At 51.2% G+C, this 25,038-nt stretch overlaps 1 protein-coding gene across 2 annotated transcripts in view; it reads right to left on the minus strand.

Moving 5' to 3' along the window:
• The window catches only part of RGS19 (regulator of G protein signaling 19), a 53,453-nt gene that overhangs the window by 4,732 nt on the left and 23,683 nt on the right, over window positions 1–25,038 (minus strand). The window contains exons 3-7 of one of the 2 annotated variants that reach the window (XM_073308996.2): window positions 23,001–23,217; window positions 22,793–22,912; window positions 10,880–11,023; window positions 10,246–10,382; window positions 2,870–2,944 (exon numbers count right to left, since the gene is read on the minus strand). In XM_073308996.2, the coding sequence (XP_073165097.1) occupies window positions 2,870–2,944; window positions 10,246–10,382; window positions 10,880–10,909 (242 nt within the window). In that variant the 5' untranslated portion in view covers window positions 10,910–11,023; window positions 22,793–22,912; window positions 23,001–23,217. The remainder of the gene's footprint in view (window positions 1–2,869; window positions 2,945–10,245; window positions 10,383–10,879; window positions 11,024–22,792; window positions 22,913–23,000; window positions 23,218–25,038) is intronic. The other variant, XM_073308994.1, reaches the window with a different exon arrangement.

Genomic DNA, 25,038 nt, shown 5'->3' on the forward strand with positions numbered 1-25,038 from the left:
CCCTGTGACCCATCTACCAGCGGCTCGTCTGCACCTGTTAGAAAGCCTGCCCACAGCTCTCCCTCATGCACTTGGACTATAGAATTTAGGAATTCCAAACCATACTGCAATTGTTGCATTTAATTCTCCAGCTTGATCAGCTCTTCAATCTGCCCAGCATTCTGGAATTGACTGACACGAGAAGCACGGTAGAAAAGAAAGGGTAATATAGACTAAGGTGCTCTGGCCAGGTCCTCAGAGGTATTTAGGCTCCCAACTTCCACTGATTTCAATGATTTTCCTAAATACTTTGTAGGATCTGGACCTTGAGGAGTCTAACGCTTTCCTGGTAGTGCTATAATGTACTATTAATACTAGTTGCACCTTTGGTAGCTTTTCTGAAATGCTCACACAGGCGTTTTCGGTTTGTTTAACCGTCCATTTGACCAGTCGAGAGGCTGTTCTTGATCTCAACTGAATTTCAGTTTGAGACACATCATTTCACTGCAGGGCAGCAACTTCGCAGCATTCCAGCAAGCAGTCAAAAAGGGAACGAAAGAACCACCACAAATGCCCCCTCCCACCCTCCATCCTTATTTTACTGTTGCAACAAAAGGATTTTGAAGAGAGCAAAATCTCCTGGCCCTGAGTGCTACTCTGTTTTGTAAGCTCTGGGGGAAAAAAAAAAAACACACAGAGCTGCTTCTGCAGAATGTCAGTTTAGCACAAAAACGGAAAGCTGCATTTATTATTGGTTTCCTTTTCGGACTGCAAGATGGACGACTTTGGAGCGAATCCCCTGTGTGTGTGAGACTGTCAGCTCAGCACCTCTGAGCTGTAACCACAGCACCCCTTCTGTTCTACTCCCTATCTCCTCTACAGCCTCTATGGTGGTGGGCTTAGGGATTTGTTTTGGAGACATGGAAACAATCAAAGCCCCAGAGCTCGAGAAAAGAAGTGGGTCTACGATATCACCACGTGTTCCTTGACACCTTCTAAAGGGCAGCGCGAGAAAGCCACTTATTATTGTGTTTCCATTGCATTAGCCCCTTGACTCCCCAGTCATGGGCCAGGACCCCACTGTGCTTGGTGCTGTACAAACCCAGGACTGGAGCACACTGAGCGACAAGCAGATGCAGGTTTAGCAAATTCCTAATTTTAGCTCCCAGATTTCAGTTGTTATTAGTTCAAGTCATTGGACTATCTCCAGGAGCTTGGTCTGTTCTTCCAGCAGGAGCAAGACAATGGGAGACTATAAAGCCTGGCTCTCTCATGCTGCCTGGAGGAAGCACTGGGGTTTTCATGCAAACTCCATAGCCAAGCATGCTGCAAAGGGATGCCTGCCCCTCTAGACAGGTCTGATTCCTGGCCTTGGGAGGGGGGAGATAGAGAGAAGCAGGAGCCGGCAGACAGCAGGTCCATGCCTCACCCACCCGCTGGGGTTCCCGAGGCAAACAGAGCCTCGTTTTGCCAACGGAACAGAGCAGTCCCTTGACTAATTATAAAAGCCTTATATGGCAAAGGCTCCCACAGCAGCCGGGCCGGCCACCCCCCTTCAGCCTCGGTATTCTGTGACCTTACGGCCCGAGGTATATTTAGATCACTGCTGGCTACGTTTAACTGTTAGTTTCAGTGTGGGAAAAACAGGCCTGGAATAGCAGTAGGGTTCCATTGCGGTGAGCGTGCCAATCTAGTGGGGAAGGGCACAGCCAGGGCCTAGGTCAGCTGGTACCTTCCCCCTTATAACCTCTCCTCCCATGATAACAGGACTCCTGTTGACTTGGTCTCCTGTAGCAGGGAAAGTATTAGCTAGTGCTTGAAGCACAGGCCTGGGAACCAGGAGGAATGGGGTCTGATCCCTGCCTCTGACAGCCACTTGGCTTGTGGCCACAGGCAACAGTCCCTGACAGGCCACTTAGCCTCTCTCTGTGCCTCTGTTTCTCTGGTTAAAGGGGAATGATCACCAGCAGCAGCACACGTGTGTGTAAAGCACCCAGATCCTCGGGTGGTAGGTACTAGAAAAGGATGCTTACTTCAGCAGGCGGGGCTGGGTAAAGCCCAAGCAGCAAGTGGTGCTGGTGTCTGAGGCTGGGAGGCAGGGCCAGGGAGCACTGGCCGCGCCAATCGTTATTCCTTCCCCCCCTTTTTCAATTTTTGTTCACAAACTGCCCCTCTGACCTGCCCCTCAAGCCCTGACACCTGAGCCGCACGCGGCAAGGGAAGGGGGGTGCGCCTTGCCACGGGGACGTTTCAGTCCATTGCGGCGGGCAGCCTCTTCAGACCGGACGGACTGCGCAGCGGCAACGGGAAAGCTTCAAACAAAACGCGAGAAGGGGGAGCAAATAAGCCAAAGCCCAGCCAGTGCAAGAGAGACAGCACACGACGCGCAGCAAAGGTGGGGCGAGGGGAACACACCCACAGCTGGGTATGAAACAATACATTCCACCTGCTGCCGGTGGCACTTCCCCCAGCCCGGCATTTAAACACCCCTTGGCACCGTCCAACCTTCACATCCAGTCTCCCGAGCACCGTCTCAAGTTAAGGACGTATTCCGATGTCCCCATTTGGGGGAAACTGAGGCACAGAAAGGAGCAGCTGTGAAAGGTGCAAGCCAGTGGCAGGGCAGGGAAACAGAAGCCCGGAGTCCTGACTCCCTGTTCCCAGTTCTAGCTGCTACGCCCCTGCGCTTGAACCAGTGCAGATCAGCAAGAGCATACGGGGGGTGTGCGAGCCAGTGCAAAGGCAGCGTGTGCGATGCGTCGGGGGATGGGGCAGAGTCCGTATCCAACACACTCTGCTGGCTGCTCAGGGCCTATCGAGCAGCCCCACCTATGGCTGCAGGCAGCTGCCAGCCCACTAGCCATTCACATAAAGGGTCAGAGCCACTCACCAAGCTTCACAGTTTGGAACGGTCTCCAGTTGGGTGTCTCGGGACGCCCGCCACGCTCGCTCCCGATCTTCGTTCCTAACAAGGAGATGGAAAGGTAGTAAATGGCGCTCAGAGGGAACAGCTGCCTGCAGAGGCCCACGCGCTTGTGGCCCAGTGGCCAAGCCGCTGCTGCACCTTTCCACAACGGCACTAGAGAGCCAGGCTTGATGCGAGCAGTGCACCCAGACAGATCCACCCTGTGCAGCAAGGGTCAGGCTGGCCTTTTAAAATGATCCTGAACGCTTGTGCAACTGATTGGGTCTCTCACTCTCTCTGGATCTTTTGCACAGATGCTGCAGCCCTTCCTCAGTTCACATCCTTGTCCGGCCACTACCTGGCTTTACAGAATACTCAAATCCTCAGGAGTCACCTTGATTAGTCCGTAAACCATTTACCTACCACCCCCACTTAGCATTCGCTTTTCAACAAAGCCCCTGGGGAAAAGGTCACTTCATCCCAACAGGTGCGACTCAGCCCCAATTAGTTCAGGCTTCTGAATCGCTTCTTGCTACGTTACACATGCGCAACCCTCCAGAGCCAGCAGCTACCTATCGTGTACCTGGCTGCTTCCTCACCCAGCTCCCCCAAAGCATCAGAACCCTAAGCTGCCCCCACCTCTGCTCCAGCCTGGCCCCAGTGCAAAACTGAAGCCCCTGGCGTATTTGGATTTCTCCAGCCCCTCTCCCTCGCTCTACGGACTGCGCATGGTATTGAATGCTGTGTGTTTTTAAGCCAAGTCTTTATACTTGGGCCTCCTTGACAAGAGGTTCCACTGCGTCGGACTGGTGGAGGCTGGCTCAAGATGCATTCCTGCTTTCTGTGGTCCCGTTTCTGGTAAGCAGCTAACAAGGATGGAGACCCTTGATGGCAGATGCAAATCAGGATGAAAGCAAGTTGCTGGAACACCATCTGTTTTCAAGTGCCTCTCCCTTACGTTATAACTCCGTGCAGGTAGCAGATTATAGATGGGCAGTGACACAGACTGGAGGGGGATTTATGCGTTCACATAACACTGCATGCCCAGCTGGGGTTCTTTTTTCTTGTGGACTTTGAGTGAGTTTAACGTGAATCGGGAGAGACCGCAAGTCCTAGCACAGCCTGGAGCAGAGCCGAGCCATGGGAGAACTCCCACCACAGTTCAGCCAGCTGCTTCAGTCCCGACTTGCAGCACTGCGGCTGTTCTGGCCCCAGGCACGGCTCTCCAGAGTAGCTCCAGCGAATCCCGTTTCTGGTGGCTGCGAGCACTAACCAGGACTGGAAGGCACCCTCCAAACCCACTTCCTGATTGTGCCCCCTCGACGGGATGGTGTCCCGTGGAGAAAGGCGAGTGCACGTCCCCTGCTTCCACCCCTTCGTGCCAGGCAGAGCGGACTGCGGGCAGTCAGACAGTAACGAGGGCTGCAAGAGGTCTCTGTTTTGGGGGAGTTGCAGAGCCATGTCGGTCTCTGTTCCCTCCCTCCCCCCCGCCCCAAATACAGAAACATTAATTGCTGCATCATCTATTGGTCAGGTTAATTCCAAACACCATTACCCCGTGCTATGCGAGACAGCTGCTAGGGGGCAAAGTCAGCCCCTGCCACGCTCTCCTGCCAGCGGCCCATGATCACTTTGCTCTCTGCCAGCCATGAGCACGGCAGCTCAACAAACAGAAACACTTCAGCGCTCTTGCTGGGCTCTTCCCTCCCTGCTTCGAAGTCCTGCACCAACAGCACTGGGTGTCCTGCTGTGTTTTTAACTGAGAAGAACCTTTTTTCGACGCCTGGTTCGGATTGTTATTATTATTATTCTACGGTAGGGGCCCCATTCCGCTAGAGGCTATAGACGCAAACGCACACACACAATGAGAGATGGTCCCTGCCCCAGAGAACTTACCCCTTGACCAGATGAGACAGAGGCACAGAGACCTGCCCTCAGTCACACAGCGCCCGAGCTATTAGACCCCACTGTCTCCCCAACTCTAAAATCCAAGCCTCGGAGATACAGGATAGCACTCAACTTGGAGTTCAGCTCACGGGCGAGAGCAGTATAAATGCTAAGATCGAGGCATGCAGTATTGTTGTAGCCATGTTGGTCCCGGGCTATTAGAGAGACCAAGTGGGTGAGGGAATAGCTTTGACTGCACCCAACTCCTGTTGGTGAGACCCAAGCTTTTGGGCTACCCAGAGCTCTTCTTGACCTGAAGTTCCCACGCCAACAGATGGAAAATCCAAAGTGGCAATTACTGGAACCAGCCAGTGGAGGCCGCTGCTGCCCCAGGCCAACAGCAACAGAGGCGACATGAAGGCAGCAGGAACCACTTACAATAATAACTAAAAAATGAATCCAGACCTCGCTGTGAAGGGAGCTGAGCGGCCGGCCGGTGCCCTGTTTCCAGGCTGGCTCGGCTCTGCAGTCAGTGGCTCGGGCAAAGGGAGCTCCTTAGAAGGGACTGCTTTGCAGTTACCTAATTTCCGATGAATCTACTTCCTGGAAGCCCCAAGCGAACGGAGAGCGGGGTATCCTCCGACGGCAGCCAGTGCAGTCTCCTATTTAATAACTGCCCCGAGACCCTGGTGGGAGAGGGTATATTGCCATAGACAGAGTCAGAGAGAGAAGCAAAGGCCTGCATCAACGTCTGACGGCTGCTGCAGGGAAAACCACGCTTGGATTTTCTGCTGTCTCGTGACCCCCCAAATTTTCACTGGAGCGAGCCAAACTGGTCTGAGTGAGAAAGGGGGTGCCGTGGGGGCTGTAGGTACTGCGATGCCTTTCAAAGGCCTACTCCCTAGATCCGGTGCTGAGAAGTCCTGGCTGCCCTCCATGAAGGGGGTTGGGATGAGCACTCACACCTCGAGCACAACCAGCCGGCAGACATCTGCTGTAGCATCCGGCAGCCGGGGCAGGAGGCATCACAGGTTCTCCTAGCCCTTCGAGCTCGTAGGAAAGGCAACAACTTCCATCCGGAAACGACAACAGGAGGGACAAAAATCACTCCTTAGCTGAGCTGGGCGAATGAAACTGGAGCAGAATTGATTCTGTCTGCACGGGGCTCCTTTGGAATGGCCTCGAAAACAGGGGGCTGGCTAATGAAAAGGAGCTTCTTGGGCAGATTTCATGGTAATGCTTTGCACGTCCATAGTGCTAAGGACAGCAGCTAACACTGATGAATTAACTCTTAAAACTTCTTGGGAGTTAGTACGGCAGGATCATCTCCATTTTGCAGATGGAGAAACTGAGGCACAAATGCTCTATGGCTTGCCCTAGATCACACAGGAAGCTGAGCTAGGACTGAAGCCTGGACTCCTGACTCCTAGTTCTGCACTTTAACCGCTACACCCTTTTACTTCTCCACAGGACGATCAGCTTCCCCACACTAAAATGAACACTACCCAAATCTGAATACTGTGGAAGCCCCGCCCTAGCAACAGCCATATGAAGAGAAGCTTAAAGCTACAGCCATGAGATCTATGGATGCAAAGCGCTACGCGAGAGCTAGGAGAGCGTAGGTCCTACCCCTGGCTGGGAATTTGCAGGCCAGTCTTTGCCACTGAGAGCTGCAAGGGGCCTGCTCTCTGGAAGCTACTACCTGTGGAATCCATGCCGCTGAGATGGCAGGAGCAGGGCCTCATTCCCCTGGGAGGTTTTGCTCCAAGGGGTTAGGTTGGGTTTTTTTTTTTAAAGCCCCCCAAGTGAAACCCTTGTCTCCCCTCTCTCGCCAGGAAGGGTGCCGTGCAATCGGAAAGCAGCACGCAGGCAGGCAACTTCCCTTGGGCCTCTTGAATTTCGCATGCGTGGAAAACCGCAACAGGAGCAGCACTTCCTGTTTGCGACATTGTCCCTTCTCTGCTTTTACCAGATTAAGACAGAAACGTCTTCCTTTGCAAGGCAAAGTCTGCACAGCAGGGAGGGGCTGAGAAAAGAACAAGGGCAACCTCTCACTTCCTCCAGGGTCCCTTTGTAGAAGGGCGCCAAGGCGGCGTGAGAGCCAGGACGGGCTCTGGCAGCTCTGCCATGGGGGTGGCTGTCACCTGGTTTACAGCTACCTGCTCTCCTACGTACTGCTCAGACCCGTACTTTCTGTAGCCCAGTGAGCCTGCCACCCCTGTGACATTCACAGCTTAGCAGAGGTTGCTCCCCACTCTCTTTTAAGTTATTTTGTACTGGGTTTTCCTTTTTTTTGGACACATAACAAATGGTTTGTGCTTCAAAGTGCTCGTCCCATGGGTGGATTGCCGAGGGCTTTACAGCCATTCGTTAATTCTCACAACCTTTCAGCGAGGTAGTTCAGGGCCCCGCTTCCTACTTCTGAAATGTAACCACTTCTGGGGTGAAGCTTAGCTGTTGCATAAGTACCCTGCAGCTGTTTAGGACAGATGGCAAAGCAAAACGTGAAGGGGAAATTCAAAGCAGCACAATGTGATCAGCCCGAGTGGACTCTGGCCATAACCCCCTTACTTGTAGAGATAGCTCCACAGGGTCTCATCCGGACGAGAGCACTTCTAGCACTATGCAGGAGTGCTGCTCCGGTCCTGACTCGGAGGGAAGAGTGTCACCTACTGAGTCACAGATACCCTCTCCTGCACTTACGACATGTTCCTTAAAAGTCCCCCGTGCATGCACGGTCACAGCCCAATATTGCTTCGCTTGCAAGGTCTGCAAAGGCCACAGCAGAAAGTTTCTGTGGCTGGGGGAAGCGTACGCTGTGCTGTTGCTGTTTTCAGCTGGGAAGATTATTGCAAGAAAAAACTATTAGCTGTACAAATCAACAAGGCCAAAAGTGCCAGGGGATAAAGCAAGGGTCTGTGTAGCGAGTTCGGGCCGTCTCAGCATGGTTACCCAGGTTCTGGAAAACGTGCGTGTCTGTGTGGGTACACACTGGGGACGGGGGCTGAGCAGGGATTTCCAGCAGAAGGTAACAACTGGACAGCAGTAGTCACATTGCCTCCGCCTCCTCACCCAGGATCAGATTCCTCTGCAACCCTGGGGGTGAGGTGTGGGGACAGCTGCTCTGCAAAGGGGTCTTCGAGGGTCCACCCACAGCCAGTCTGCCTGGATCAACAGGTCTGGTTTCTGCCTGCAGGAAGCTGCACAGATGGGAGAGACCTGCTGCAATGGATCTGTGGACTCTCCCTTGTGCGGAAGGTGGCTTTGTGGGAGTACTTCATTCTCCACCCCTGGCTGTGCAGAAGGGGACCAAGCACAGTACAGGGACCATCAGACAGTGAGGCCCGGAGAGGAGACAGTACCTGAGATAGCACCTCGTGTCTGCCTGTATGGGGAGGGGCTGATACAACCAATTGTGGGTTTACTCAGCATCTTGCTAGCCACGACATCCCTAGACCACAGCAGGCCAGACTCATCCCTGGAATTAGCCGCCAGCTGCACTGATCTCGCAGCAGGGGCGATTTTGCTCTGATGAGCTGGAGAGTAACAGTGCAGAGTCTGGGGAGCCAGCGAAGGCTCAGATGCAGCCAGGGCCAGCAGAAGCGAGAACGTCGGCCAAATCACGCTAGACAGATCCTCAAACAGCACAATGGGTTCTATGAATCCCTCCCAGATGCATGGCAGACATGGACAGGAGACACAGTGAGGGGCAAGCTGTCAAAGGAGGCACAGGGGGGAACCGTGCAGCGAAGTGCCCATTTGCACACACAAGTTCCCATGCAACCACTGCCCGCTGGGTATTTGTGGGCTCCTCCTTCGTGAGAGGCTGGGCTTCCAAAGGTCACAGACGCACCCCCCCCGCCATTAATTCCCCCTCCCATAATACAGGTCACAGAACAAATGTGTCCAGCCCACCGGAATGGTTTCCTACACCCCACCAGCATCCTACAGCCTCCTTGGGAGAGGGACTGATTCTGTGCTAGCTGTTCAGAGCGCAAATGCTGTTTGACACTGAAAACTCGGGGCATCTTGCTTGGGCAGGGACACTGTACCACTGAACTGTGCGGCAGCTGCTGCCAGCTGCTCTTACAGATGTGTTTACATGGTTTTAAGCAGTTCCCAGCACGGAAGCGAGAGAGATTCTAACCAGGAAGAACCACTTCTGCCCCCTTGACCAGGCTAAGTAAAATACAATAACCTGCGCTGGGCATCCTAATCCCAAGCAGGTTGTGTGCAGACATGGGAATAACCAAACAACAAGACTCCCCACCTGATGGCTCAGAAATCCAGGCCTGGGTATTTAGTGTGACAAGCACCAGAGAAGCAAATACATCACCTCATGAATCTGTGCTGGTACTAGCCAGGCAGGGGCTCTGGCCTCTGAATCACAAGAAGATTGTGGACTATTTTAGGTCCATTTGAAATAGATTATCAGCACTAGATCTGGGGGTCCGAGAGCCTTATCACCTGCATGGGATTTCTGTGCCCCCCTGAAACAGGAACCAGGTTTTGCCCCAAAAGTGTTACTCACACTTCTCTGTGCTGTGCTGGATTTAATGAGTTTCCAAAGAGCAATTAATAGGCCCTGCCTCAAAGATTCCCCGACCGTAAGTTGCTTTACACTCCGTTCATTTCAGAAAACTCGGCCCTTTTGTCCATTTACTATGTTCAGAATCAGGACAAAAAAATCTACAAATTCCTTGCGTGGAGGAGAGTGAAAACACACGCATGCAGAGCGTGCTCCACGGGGCTCAGATCAACCCGCAGCACAAACACTGGGGCCATCTGCTCAAAATGGTGTTTACAGTCAGTTTTTAAACACTGCGCCAATTAGCCTTCAACTATAAACCAAGCGCAAATACACAAATGCCCTGGAGGCGGGTGGGGGAGGCTGTTCCCACACATACTCAACAAGCGTCTAGTGGCAGGTTAAGAAAAGGCAGCTCTGCGTTTTCGGAGGCCTGGACCAGCGGGAAGAGCCTGCAGACGTCTCCCCCAAAGGGGGACTAGTGAGCTCAGCGCCGTGGGGCCTTGGCAGAGCTGTGCAGACGAACCAGCATCCTGTGCTAGCTTGGCTGTATCATCATGGGCCAGGACCGCGCTGCACAGACACAAGCCGCAAGATGGTCCCTGCCTCAGAGATCTCACAATCTAAGCAAAGGACAAAAATCAACTGGTGCTCGCGCCTTCCGTTTCTCATGGTTGCTGCTAAATTCACCCCCATGCCAACGGGAACCGAAGGGGTCCCCCCCCGCCACGCACAATGCGCCAGGCGTTTGAGCAATATGGAGCCGATGGGGGAGATTTGGGAACAGGACACACGCAGGGATCCAACAACGGTGCCAGAATGGTGGCACGGGTGCCGGGCCTCGGCCCCGAGACACGGGCACATCGGTAGCCGGTAGCGGCAGGTGAGCGGGAGGGGGCGGGGGCTTCTTTAACGCCTCGGGTGCTGAGCCGGGCACAGGACGTACCACGAGCAGCTGCAGCAGCAGCACCAGCAGAAGCAGCAGGCGTTGGGGCGGCCGTTGCCAGCCGGCTGCACCGTCGTCGGAGAGGTCTCATGCCGGGACATCGAAAGGGGTCTCTCTGTGGACTCAGGTCCCGTGTACTGGAAGAGAAGAGCACAGAGAGATAAACGAGCCGCTCCCAGCTCAACTCCCTCCTGCCCCCACCCCACTCCGTCCCACTTCCTGGAACCCAGATCCCCCACACTCTGCTTAGCACTGGTGGCCAGCAGCACCAGAGCGCTCAGACACCCGCTGGACAGAATGAGGGACGGTTAGGAGTCTCTGCCATGTAACAACCAGGCACCCGTACAATCTGGGCAGTTAGCAGCTGGGCAATTGAGGAAAACCCCTCGCCCTCTTACTTACTGGGGCGAGGGCTCTTTCTGCCCCCAGAATGCAAAAGCACAGAGAGGAATCTGGCTGCACAGAATGCCAAGCCTCGGCTGGTAGTTGCTACACATACCCTGCTACCTGCTCACTCACCCAGTGGCTCACTGGGATTTCTTTAAGGCTCTCCCCCGGCCAGGCCGTCCAAAGATTTCCCTTTACGACGCTTATTTCATCTCCTGTCCCCCAACAGGTCAGGTCTCCAGCTCACCTGCTTCCCAGCTTCATAGACAGTCGGCATGGGCAGCTTGTATGTTCCCTGCTGGCCCACCTCTGCTTGCCTGTCCTCCCAGGTGCGGGTGGCCTGTACTGTCAACACGCCCCCCTAGGGCCTTTGCAGCCTACTGGATGGTGCCTATGAGAACAGAGAAGCATTCCTTAAGCTAAATCCACCGGCAGGCCAAAACAGGGATCCCCCCCTCTCCTGCAGGCGGGGGACATTTAGGCAGGAAAGAGCTACTGAGAAGGGCGGCGCTCAAAGTTAGCAAGGGCTCATCTCCAGGACTGGAGCCAACGGAGCACTCCTGACAGCGGGAGAGGGGCACGAAAACAAAGGATGCAAGGAAGGAAATAAAGTGGGAGCGAGAAAGTGCTGCTCATTTGGGAGTGTCTATCCAAGCAGCCCCTTCTGCAGTGCTCATTGCTAATGCATCACTGCGCCCTGTGTTCTGCTCCCCAGCTCAGCGCGCCATCACCGCATTACAGGTGTTTACCCACACTACATCTGCCAGGGATTCATGTGCTCTGGTGGGAGCCCTACTGTAGACAAGGCCCTGGGGTCGTCCAGCCCTGCCCTGCCTACTCGACAACTCTCACTGGTGGTAATTTTCCTTTAGATTTCTCTGGAACTGGATAAGGCAAGAGCCGAGCTTCTGCCTGTATGTACTACTTGGGCCCGGCCAAATAAAAAACTGTTACAGGCTCCTTGGTAATGATCCAGGAGGAACATGGATTTGATTAACAGAGGCACACCCTGTCCTGGGGAGGTTCTAACCCCTCCTCAGCCAGAGGGACAAGAGAGGGTAGGAATGGCCAATGCGGATGGATGGATAGGAGCTACCCTGGAAAGTGTCTTGTCCTGCTATGGACAGGATGGAGAGAACCTGTGCCCTACAGTCACCCAGAACCACGGGCGCGTGGCAAGCGCTATGCGAAGACCAGCTTTGCAGTCGAAGCAGTTTGCGCCTCCGCTCACATGGGAGGGGACAGGGCACGGTTCAAGCCCCCCACAGAGCCATCTTCATAGTAGAGAGTTGAGTTTTATTGAGAGCCTCTGGCAGGGCCATCCCTAAGGGGGGGAGGCAGAGCCCGGGGCATAGGCGCCGAGTTTCTAATCTGCCGGTGGTTGCTCCCCCTGGCTCCACCCAGGCCCCGCCCTCACTCCACCCCTTCCCCCAAGGCCCCACCCCTGCCACGCTTCTTTCCCACCCAGTTCTGCCCCCTCCCCAAGTGCGCTGTGTGGTCGGTGCTGGGAGGGAGGGGGAGGCACTGATTGGTGGGGTGCGCCGGCAGGCAGGAGCTGGGGAGAGGGGAAGGTTCTGGTAGGGGGGCTCCTCCTCGTACGCCCCCTGCTCGCCTCCCCGTTCGCCTTCTCACCCCGTTCTCCCTCCTCACCTCTCTGCCCGCGGTAGTCGCCCCGATTCACCGTACCCAAGGGACAGCTCTGGCCCCCGGTACCCCAAACACCTGCACAGCATTTCACCAAGCAGGGAAGCAGGCCCTGGTGCATAGTCACCTCACTAAGTGAAACACAGCCCCTAGGACATGCTCAGAAATACCTCCCACAAAGTGCTTTGTTGAGAGAGGGATTTCTGGCTGGGAGATCTCTGACTTCCACCTGGAAGGCAGATCAAACAAATCCCCCAAACATCCCATTAAACCCGTCCTTATCTATGAGGCAAGAGCCCCGAACAGTCTTCCTGGGGAGGGCCTCTTGTTTGGATGCGAGAGCCTCACAGGCAGGAGAAACAGGCATGTTATACCAAATATTATGATCCAAGGCTCTGCTTGGAATTCTGTTGCGCAATCCGTGCTCTCCGCAGCCATGGAATTTACTGCCTCCCCGGGTGAGCTCCATCGTGACATTAAGACACAGCTGCATCTACTTCCCTCCTGGGAAGCCCAGTATGTGTAAGGGGAGTCAACAGACTCAGGAGCCAGAGGCAAGTCCAGAGATGCAGGATGGGACTGCACTAGAGAGGCCAAGGGAGAGTTAAATAGTGCCATCTGAGCACAGGGAGATGGGAAAGGGACGTCTTCTTACAGTTTTCATTTGCTAAGAGGCGCGAGTCAACGGCACAGGTACAGAGAAGCATTTCGGATGGCTGCTCTAAAGGCCGGAGGGGCTCTGAAGACACAATACACTCATGAGGTGATGGAGGCAAACACACCTCCTCTTCCTCTTCCACCAAAGCCGCGGCAGAATCAGAGCAGAAAGAACCGTGCCAGACAGCAAAGTGGCTCATTGATCTGGGCTGCGCAAGCCAGAGGGCCCGCCCAAGCCCCCGGCGTGGCAAAGAGCTCTCAGCCTGTTTGGAAGACGTTTCGTTGGCTGGGGGAAGGACCCCCCTGGCAGAACAGAAGACAATTACCAGGCCGTGACCACAGTTCTAAATGGATGGCGACGGAGGCCTGTCACGTTTATACTACTCAGCCGCTCCCAGAGGTGCTGCCCACCCACTTACCAAACCTTGTGAGCGTTGGTACTTTTATACCCCCAACATCCTAGTACCTGATCCCCCCACAATCTTTAACATATGTATTTATCCTCACAACACTACTGGGAGGTAAGCAGTGCTGTTACCCCCATTTTACTGCTGGAGTGGATGGAGCAGCCCTACAGCAGCTCACACCAGACCTAGGTAACGATGTGATTAAGCAGCTGCCCTGCATCCCCAAGAGGCCTGAGTTCTGCAGGAATCCATACAATCCTCCCTCCTCTTTAAAATCTACCAGTAACTCCACCAGAGAGGCTGGGAGAAGCTACAACACACTGACAGCACCCAGCTGCACAGCTCCTTCTCAGCAACCAAGAGAGCACAATAACCAACTTGGATGGCAACCAGTTTGGCACGGGGACTGTCTCTTTGCTGCGTGTTTGTACAATGCCCAGCATCCTGGGGCCATGATGGGGGTCTCTAAGCACTAATGCAATACAAATCATAAACAAGAACAATGTCTGCCTAAGGTTAGCCCCTCAATGAAGAGAACAGCTGGGTCAAAGGGAGCTGAAGCAAGACTGAAGTGGATCCAGCCACGACATCAACCTTTCCCCTCCATTTATCAAAACAGCCTCAAGTTGGGGCGGGAGGCAGTCTTCCTCAATAGGAAGAATGGTGAGAAGCAGCTTCAGCATGGCAGAGAACAATGCCCCATCCTCTCAGATGGGAATCTAGCCACAATGATTCACGCACTGAGCATCTCCTTACTGGAGTCACTGTATCTTGGGCTGATGATGGGGCAACACGGAAACTTCAATGTGGGAAGAATTTTGCAGCCCACTTCTTTAGCAGGAAAAGTCACAGAGAACGCACCTTCCATAGGCTCCCAGGTCATTTCTGGGCTCAGTACAAGCCCTTGGGCCAGGGTGGATAAAAACTGATGGGTTTTTTGGAGGAGTGGCAGGGGAAATGAGATTTTTTTCTGTTATTTAAATTATAATAAGTTTTTCTTTTTAAAAATAAACCAGCTTAAAGTGCAATTTGAATTTAATACAAAATATGTTAAGGCCTAAACTTATTAGGCTCTTTTAAAACAAAATTTGAAAATATGCTGAATCCCTGAGTCTCTAGCAAAACTTTGAGTTAAAGGCTGCTTTTCTATATAAAGAAAGAATCTGGGGAAAAACATTTAGTTTTTGAGGTCAAGCTTTATAAATATGGCACACTAGGTCACGTATTGTATTAATGGCTCGTTTTGTTTAATAAAAATAAATTGTATATGCTGTTTGTGTGTTTAATTAAATTTCAGTTACCATCCTAATGCAACTTGACACAAATCATGAACAAAAAATTAATTAGCTAGTAAAAAAGCAATAGATCCTTCACCATGTTCTATCATACTAAAATGGTACAGTTAATAGAAATCTGAAACTATTACGCTACATAACTGCTTAAATAGATGTATATAGCTAGAATAGCATATCCTCCTGGGTAGCAATTACAGAAGTACAAATGGAAAAAAGTTGAAATCAAGGCTTTCAATTTGGGGATTTAAATCATGTTTAAATAAATCCAACCTACTCTGGGGCTGGAATTTTTCCAGGCAAAATTTACCTGACACCTTCTAGCCAGGCAGCCCTGCTCTAACTCAAAGACTATTATCTTATAAGGCTACATTTACCCCCACCCCTGCTTACCCACAGCATCGTTCAAAGGCTGCACGGCAACCCCATCCCACGCTGTACAGTCAATCCTGAACGGTAACGCTGGTTAAACAACTATCCTTGGGTCATCTCACTGTTATGGCTACTCTGACCTTGTTACCTTGATGATCAAGACACCAGCTGTTCAATGCTTATTTACGGCTGTTGCTGCTTTTACTTCAACTTTGTATCATGGTACCTCATTTTAGGGCCACGGTCCATCCAGACTTATGTCTTCCACAACTTCCCAACTGAAAAGTTTACGGCACAATTATGCTCCAAAATTTAAGCTTTAATAAAAATTAAACACCATGATTGCAAAAAGAATCTTCATAATGTAAACCACACGGGACTCAATTCAGCCATGCCTGGCTGCCTGCATTTGCAAATAAGACAGCTGAAACAATAGTTCCAAGAGCTGTAACACATCCCTGTTGACTCTGGATCATAATGACAACAATTAAAATGTCACAATAATGAATTTTTTCACTGCTGAGCATTTTAGCAGAAACATACAGCTAGCATGCTTAAACCATCATTTTTGGATGCAACAGTGGATATTGCGGCAGTGAGGAGGGTGGTTGCTGTCAAGGATGAGGAACTAAGTGTTGATGCCCTTCACCCAAAATTACACATCACTTCTGCCACTGCCTATTACATGAAGGTAAAAGCAAAAACTTCTCCCCAAAAGGAAAACCCTCAACTCTGCTGCTTAGTGCTCAAACCAGCAGATTCGCTGGGCACCAATGCCCCATGTTTTCACCACTTGTGTGTCGAAGCCTCCAGTTCCCCACCCCCCTGATAACTCCTACAACACAGTTCTGTGCTGCCCGTACAAAATCCGCAGCATGGTGAACTGAACACTGGGAGGCAGCAGAAAATAGTTTGGTTTGGTTAGTCAATTTCCTAGTCAATAACCACACTTTTAAAATCATTTGGTGCTTGCCACAAACCTGTCAGGCTGCTGCATAATTCAAGGAGGATGCCACAGAGATCAGGAACCATTGTGCTAGGAGCTGTACAAACAAATAGCAAGTGACAGTTCCTGCCACAAAGATCTTAACAGTCTGACGAGATAGGCAAAGGGAGGGATGAGAAACAGGAGCAGAGAGCCAAAGTTACTTGCCCATATCACATGACATAGTGAGAACGCTGGGAATAGAATCCAGATCTCCTGACTCCCAGCCCAGTGCATGCTATCCACTAGTCTAGGTTGTCTCTCTATACTCCCTTCACTCTACTTCACGCAAGGCTGCCTCCAGGATTCAGAAAGGACTGGACAGAGAAATTGTCTCATCGCTGATGACTGTGGACCACGTGGAAAGGCAGGAAGATGACTGCAAGAATGGGAGGTGGACAGTGAGCTTGGAGGGGTGTCCACTCTTTTGCACTTTGGGAGACACCCCGTTATAATGAGAATTGCTTGTGAATTGGGATGTTACATGAGGCCATTTTTTCAGACCTGTCACTGTTACGGTGCTTTACTGCAGCCGGCTGCACTGGACTGTTACCCTGTGTACATGCCCCAGCTAAATGTTCTAGCAGGGCGTTAATACGGAGTGTAATTTGTGTGTTCACGTACATCTAGACAAATTGTGCGAGGCACTCTGTATGCCCCAGGAAACACAATGCAGCAATCCTTCTTTACAAGGTTCAGTCACAAATTTTGTTTGATTTGATTTTTAGCAGCAATATTTACACATTTCTCTCCCGGCCCTTTGAAGAAACTCTACTGTCCGATACATCTCACTGGAGCTAAAAGGGAGTCTCTATTTCTCTCCTCAAATGTCCCTATTTTTAGTTTTCAAATGCTGGCAGAGTGCCTGTGACCTTGTTAACCTGCTTTGCAGTAATCTTGGCTTCTCTTTAAGGGGGCTTTGCAGTCAGGCAACCTTTGAAAGCCGTTCTCTTTTTGGTTTGCTTCTTATCGACTGAACCTTTCCCACTGCATTGGCTGCTGTTTCATTTTACAGTGAACTCGAGCTGCAAACACCTAAATCCAAGCAGCAACCCAGCCTCAATCACTCTCCAAGCTTTACCAAGAACAGCTCCCTGACCCTACTCTTGAAACCTGCTTGTTCCAAGGAAAGGGAAGTGGCTTACCACGAACAAATGGAAATAGGGTACGGCCTTATAGACAGCCTTGCTCAGGTCTCCTGTCCTTGGTACATGCGCTAACTAAACCAAGGTTTCAACACGATGTAGAAAAGTAATTATCCACTAATACAAATCCTTGCTTCCCAACAGGGTAGCAGCTCCCAGCAGGAATGCAGCGCTCAGAGCCTCTAATTACAGCAAAACGGGATGATGCACAGGAACAGTGTAAACACCAGGAAACCCGGCTAGCCCAGGTGCTTGGAAAGCTTCCCCTTTAATCCTAAAAAGGGTTTACTCAGCTACGTCTCTGCCCAGCTCCACTCCGCAGTGGGCCCAGAGGTGTGTGGGTGTGTCAGAGAGCAGGGCGTAGAGAGGGGAGCGCCGTAGCTGGAGAGCATATGAAGGGGAAAGCTGCTGGGAAGAAGAGTGAGGGGAAGACAGCATTTGAGCCTTCTGGGCAGGTGCTCCTGTGCTAACTCAGGCCAGTGGTTTTTAGTGTAGGCCTCTGTTTACACTTGCAATAACCGAAGCTTACCAATGAACTGAACTCTGGGCAATCTCATGCCATTCCTTCATCGGCTCCCCCTTCTCGGATTCAGGGCACTCATGAGATCCCTCTTCTCGGGCTTGTGAATGAGATGAGTCACGTAGAACCAGAGAGGCACGCAGGTGTGTATGTGTGCGGGGGGAGCTGTAGAAACCCTGCACTGGTTAACCAGAATCTGAGTCCAAGGGTGGTGAGTATAAATGATGATCAGACCTGGCTGGGGAGGAGCACCAGGCAGTGGGCAGGAAAGCTGAGAAGAGCCAGGGGAGAAGCATCTCTTGGGTGAAAGGCAGAAAGAAGCCTGCGCCTAAGGGGCATTTGAACTGAAGCTTGAGGGGAAGCTGTGGTGGCAGTTTCTCCGGGGATTACAGAAAGCAGGTCAGGCTCCTGCATCAGGCCTGGAGGGAGGGTCTGGGAGAAGCAGGGAGAGACCGAGCCCAGGAGCAGGGGGAGACCCTGGCGGGAGCCGAGCAAAAGTAGGACTCCCAGGTGGAAGGACTGGGGTGGAATGCAGCCCTCAGGTGGGGGATATGGCTGGTAGGAAGAGGGGGTCAAAGGAGGCAGCAGCAAGGAGTCTGGCGGTGCAGACCATAGCTGCTCAGTAAAGGGTCTTTGGCCTCCCAGAGTAGTGGGAGGGCCTGGTTCCCCAGCCAGCCACGGGGGAATGTGGCATGAACTCCCCTGATATACGGGGATAAGGACTTTTGAAAGCCCTGGGATGAGAGGATGAAGGAACCATAGGGCCCAGAGTCAGGAAAAAATCAGGAAGGACTCTGGACTTTGTTACTCTGGAAGAAGTCAGATTAGAACGTGCATTGGCTAAAAATGTCGAGTCGCAACAAGAGACAGACTAATGCTGGACTGCCATGACCATCGGGAAGCTGATAGGGGGGCTGCTGGTCCACCCTGGTTCCAAGCCCCCACCAGCTACAAACATGTGGTTCTTGCTGGATGCCTTCATCCAAAAGATTTCAACGTTCTTTCATGAACAAAGGCGGGGCGACTGTAGGGTTTGGTGGGGGGTTTTGGACTAGCTTTACTCCCGTGCGCCAACAGGGTAGGCTGTTGGCAGTATGTTCACCTGCCTAGAAAGTCAAAGCAGGTGCAGGAGTGAACGGGTCAGTTTGTAATGGAGTAATCCGCAAGGGAGCACAAGTCTTTGGGAACCCCTCTGTGGGCATCAGGGAGCCCATACACTTGTACAACGAGGCAGGGTTACAGGGTTCGTTTGGTGGCCCTGTGCAATGCTCACGCCCACGGAAGACTCTTTCCAGACCTGTGTCACGCCGTGCTGCACACGGAGGGCAGAAGACCATTTGCTTTCATTAGGCAGCTCAGAAGAAACCCCTCAAGCCAACTGCAGAGGCAGCACTGACCTGCTCTCAGAGGAGCCCTGCTACAGTCCCACCCCGGGGCGGAAGAATAATGGCTGCTAGGAAGGGCCTCAGTGGCATGGGGCATAAAGACAGGAGAAAATGCAGGTACGTATAAGGCCTGGAGGAGGAAAAAAGCGCACTACAGATGTCAGTTCACATCGTAACAAACCAGATTCTCTCCTGTCCCCATCACATGGAACTAGAAAGGGTAGCGGTGTAGCATCTGGAATCACACGGAGCAGGCTGTGATGTTGATCGGTGCACCCTGGTGTACCTGGCTAGCTCCTGACTGGTGGGGGGTCGGAGGGAAAGAGAGGGACCTTGCTTTGCAATGCAGCCGGAGAGTTAACTCCTCTCACAGCAATTGCCGGCATATATTTTATAGGGTGTTTATGGACGTATTACACATAGCTGGCAAAAAGCAGAATATTAGGCAGTGCCTAGAGACACTAGTGCAATTCATAGAGAGAGGCCGCAGTGCAGCACACAGAAGGAAGTTCAGCTAGGATAGCGGATACCAGCGGTTGGAGTTGAAATACTTTGTCTCAAGAGCCTAGGAGAGGGAAGACTGTATGCAAGAGACAAAGAGAGATAATTCTGAAAAAGAGGAAGACTTGAACAGGGGAGATTTCCCAAGCAGCCAGAATAAAATCTCCCTTAAAGGGGCCCTTGTTCATTTCTGACAAAGCTTCCCAAAGCCCAACGTAACTAGCCTTTTCCTAGCAGTGCTAACTACCCAGCTGTGTGTTTGTAAAGCACCACTTCTGCCCTTACCCTTGCTTTGCCATGCTCCCCTTGCCTCAGCGATGTCAGAATCTAGTGACTGTGAGCATCAGAATTCACTGCTGAGGGCCCAGTTCTGATGCCAGAAATTCTGGAGTGTGAAGAGGAGGAGGACAGCGTGCATATATTCACGTTTCTGGGATAGATTTTCAGGAGATTATGAATTTCGGGTTTGGTCTTCAAAAGTCTACACTGAAGCGTGCCCCCACCCACAGCTCTGGGTGTACAAAGTACATTTAAAACATAACAGCATGGGACTTAGGCATGTAACTGTCTTTGCAAGTCCCGCATACAATTGCATGCTGAATTGGTGAGCTGTTACCACACACACATTAGTGTGCAGCCAAGTGGCTAGTTACATACATTTTGTATGAACAACTACACATCCTGCACTGGCAGTCACAGCAACTATGCACCTGAACTGGGACATCTGGGTCTGTATGTCAAAATGTGTGTGTCTTGGTCATCAGTAATAAAAGGGAATAAAGGGGTCATAGGTGGAAAATGTTTTTAATAAACTCTGGGTGCACACAGGACCTTGACATTGACTCCTCACCATTTTTAAAGCCTGGAGAGGGCAGGTCTTTACAATTTAAAAATTCAAAGTCGACTGCTACCATTGAGAAATACTATTCCTCTCCAAGGGCCACAGTTTTCCCTGGAATACAAATACAATGTGTGAGCTTCCCCAGCAATTAACACTGATGCCACATGTGTGCGCATTCCTATCTCTAACACAGAAGAGTCTGGGGTACAGACACAGACAGACAAAATTTCAATTTCATCAGGAGAGAAAATTGTACTTTTGAACAATACAAAGAAAAAAAAAACTGTATAGAAAAGTTGTGGTTTTTTTTTAACGAGAAGCAGATAAACGAGAACAGAGTTCTTCCCTCTCATAGAGCGTTTTCCTGTAAATTCACATAGCAGACTACCGCTAAGTCAGGTGTCCCAAGTGGGGAGTATGTCAGTTCGACGATCTGTTTGTCCTGTTTAACAGGATATAGCTACAAACACCATTGGCAGGATGCAAATTTTCCTTCAAAGTCACCATTATTTTACAACACACAGATGTTTTGATACACTGAAACACCACTCTGTAAGGTGTCAGTGCAATCATGACATCCCTTTGCCCCAGAGAAAATGACAAAGGTGATAACTATAGACTGAAATACACTTAATATTGGCACCCACACACCCTCCATCTATATTTTATGACTTGGAGTAGACTCCTACATTGGTACCAAAGAGCACAGAGTTACTATCTACAACGTTCACAATCCTGGATTGATAGAGACTAACAATCAGTCCACCAAGTTAAGTAGGAAGGGAGAAACTACAATTAGAACAGAAGTGGAACGAAGTATCACTTTAAAGCTGTCACATGAACAGAGTATGAGAACTTAGGGTGTGAGCAAGAGGGAACCAAGAGGCAGCGGACTTGAAAAGTTTTGGACTGACTTTATCTGCTAGGCAGGGATCTCACATGAGCACAGGCCATACGGGGAGTTATCACATGCGAAATCTCTAATAAAGTGACATTTTAAGAGAGAGTCCTGCACATCCCGGGCTCCTGCAGTACTGCACGAGACAAGAGAGGGAGCACACTTAATTCTAAACGATCTAGAGGAGGGACTGGGTGCTTCCAAAGAGCAGTCATGAAATCAAACAGCCCTTTCCCCGCCCCCCAGGTTGCTGGTTCAAACCTCAGCCCCTGTTGAGTTCTGAGTGCAAATCATTACAAGCTGCTAGCTGCTCCGTGCTCTGTCTGAAATAAGCTTGGCATCTTTGAAGGCACCAAGATTTGGATGGGCAGAGAGTGATTTGTACCCTCCTTGTTGCTAGAGGTGGTTAGGTCTGATTCTCAGTCTCTTTGTGCACTCTTTGTGCAAAGCAGCTGGGAAGTTGGCTTCTTGAGGGCTGCCCCTTTAAATCGCTGTGATCTAGGGCCACCTCCCAACACAGTCATGACATAACAGCAGCCATATTGGGTCAGACCCAAAGGTCCATCTAACCCAGTATCCTGTTTTCCAACAGTGGCCAATGCCAGGTGCCCCAGAGGGAATGAACAGAACAGGTAATCATCAAGTGATCCATCCCCTGTTGCTCATTCCCAGGCTCTGGCAAACAGAGGGACACCATCCCAGTCCATCCTGGCTGATAGCCATTGACGGACCTATCCTCCATGACAGTGGTTCTCAACATATTACACATTGTGGGCCACATATGCGGTCCACAATGTGTAACCTGGGCCACGGGGGCCCGGTGGCAGGGCAGGGGCAGCCCGGACCCCGACCCTGGACCCCAGACCCCCGCTGCCTGGGCCGCTGCCCCCGGGGGCCAGCCGGCTGCCCTGACCCCAGCTGGGAACCTAGGACACTAGGTATACCCGTGGCCTTTAGCATACATGCTAAAGCAGCTCTGCTGCTCCATGAACTTCTCTAGCTCTTTTTCAAACCCTGTTACAGTCTTGGCCTTCACAACATTCTCTGGCAAAGAGTTCCAAAGGCTGACAGTGCGCTGTGTGAAGAAATACTGCCTTTGGTTTGTTTTAAACCTGCTGCCTATTAATTTCATTTGGTGACCCCTAGTTCTTGTGTTATGAGAAGGAGTAAATAACACTTCCTTATTTACTTTCTCCATACCAGGCATGATTTTATAGACCTCAATCCTATCCCTGCTTAGTGGTCTTCAGCTTGGAAAAGAAAGTCCCAGTCTTATTAAACAACACACACACACACACACATCACCTACAGCTAAGAACATGAGAGCAGGCCTGTCACTGTTCTAAATTATGTTAGCCAGGAGTGGGGAGCTTCAAAGAGGACACAAAGCTACCTTCCCCCGCTCCTCTTGGATCCTGTGCTGATCACAGCTCGCCCAGACCAGAGATTCTGGGCGGGTGTTTTGAGTCAATTCAGCAAAGCAGCAAAGGAGACGCCTGTACCACTGCTGTACCTGTTCTGTGGCTGGAAACCTTCAATCTAGCCATTCTGCGTGCCCCTCCAGCAGCAACCCAGCTATAGCTCTTGATACGGCATCTCAGTTTACGTGAAGCATTTAAACAGACGTGCAGATCTGAAGAAAGGAATAAAAAACTGAGTACCTCCTCTAACAGGAAAGGGAGTGGCAAGGGAAGTGGCAGAATCAAATGAAGAGTTCAGACCTTTTTTGGGAAAGCACCATCAATGAGTTCTCCTCTCCGGTGTGCCTTCCTGTGCAGAGCGAAAGCTGACAGGCCCGTCCCCGGATTGCTCCCATCTGTGTTGACGTGGTCCAGGAAACTCAGAGCTTGTGTTTCGCACATTTACTAGACCAATGTTTTACTGGGGAGTGGAAAGATATATACCCCGATGGAATTACTGCCTGAGTTTTTGCTTTTCCTAGGAAGGATGATGTTTAAAAAACAAACAAACAAACAAACAAAAAAAAAACAGCGCTGATCAAAGTCAAGGACAGGAATGGTGCAAAACTTACTCCACTTACTTCACAATCATCTTTTCTGCCCACTTCAAGTGCCTCGGAAGGCTGTATTGTGCTCCCATGTACAATACAGACTGTCCCCACACAGCCAGCTATGGGCATAGCTACAAAGACAGACACTCTGAGATAACAACATCCTGTGAGACACAAGCAACTTCCCAAGAGTTTCCGCCATTAAGCTAAAAGCAAGGCATTATGCCTGAGAGCTTAACGCCCCCAACAACTGGAAACCAAGAAGCTGCCCCCACCTGATCTGACCCACAGACGCACGAGTTTAGTGCTTGCTGGAAATACCTGGAACGGGCATTATTGAATGATCCGCACAGGTCTCTAGTAGTCCCATGGCCACTTTCCCAGTAACAAGCCAGGGTAACTCATAAGAGCCAAATTTTCAGCCCGAACATACCTCATACATTACGTATACATTGCTTGTCCCTTCCACGAGCAGCACGCCTATGATGCTAGGCGTGCAATACTGCTTCTAACTTTCCATCACTCAAAGCCGCAGTCAGGAATCAAGGGCCTTTCACATAAAGCACCGGTTACCAACAAGAGTGAAAGAAGTTTGTTCTCAGCCTACGCAAAGGGCCTTCACTTTCTGATTCATCCCATACGGATCTGAGTGCTGAGTTACAAATTGTTACCGGTGCATAACCAAGGAGGAGCCGTTCCCGCTTTACACACAAAGTAAGGGTGGTTCTTTTGAGTTTTCTGGCCACAAGTTACTCAAAGAAAAACACAATCAGAAATGCAACCTCAGTTTCCTTTTTTCAATGAAATGCTCCACGCACTGTCACCGGCTGAGAGCTCTGCACCTGGAGTGTTAACCCAAGACTGAAGTAAAGTGAAAACTGATTTGAGATTGCCATGCTTGGGCTTCCCCTACTCTGCTGATGTCACCAATTCCAGCATTTTCCAGAGGGGGAGGCATAGCCAGAGGGAGACCCTGAAATGCCAGCACCAATCAAATCCCAATTTTCAGTTAATACTGGAAAGAAGCAATCCCATAGCATGACGGGCAAAAACGGGATTCAAATTAAAGTGAATGACACAGAGGTTTGTGAGCAGGAAAGCGCATGGGACATGTTATTTCTACAGCTTCGCTGGGGTAGGGGCCCCTGAGCGATGAGATCAACAGGGTGGGGAGTGTGCCGTGGGGTGGGTGTCCTGATCTGAATAGCCAAAGAAAAACTGAGCTGATTTTCCAGATCTCCAGGTGCCTGTGCTTGGAGAGCACTTCCCCCAGCTGAAGCATTGGGTTATCAGTCAAGTGCAAGGCCCAACACCAGCTGTTTTCTTCAGCTTCGAAAGGGGGCGAGGGGGCACAATGACCAGTTATCTCCCTTCTACTCCATGACACACCCACACACTTAAAACCCAAACCAGCTTGACAGCAGCCATCCCATGGCTCAGCCCAGGCAAGCGGTTCAGAGAAAGGGTTCCTTTTGCAAAGTCATTCTCTTTCACTGTGCCGGAAAACCAGGGGTTCCCCTTTTCAGTGTGACAGCTTTCTGGTTAGGCCCACCCGCTTCTCAATTTGCCAAGAAGGCACCTCCCTTCCCATGGTCATGAAGCACCGCACCCATCCCCCAGGAGGGCACTGCCTGTCCTTGCCCCTTAAGGCAAGCATGCTCCTGCCTCTCTTCCCAAAGAGATGCCACTCAGCGTATGTCTACAGTATGGAGACTTGTCTACGGTACAGAGACTACACCAGCATTGCT

This window comes from Lepidochelys kempii, chromosome 13 (assembly GCF_965140285.1).
Source record: "Lepidochelys kempii isolate rLepKem1 chromosome 13, rLepKem1.hap1, whole genome shotgun sequence".
In the NCBI taxonomy this organism is placed as follows: Eukaryota; Metazoa; Chordata; order Testudines; family Cheloniidae; genus Lepidochelys; species Lepidochelys kempii.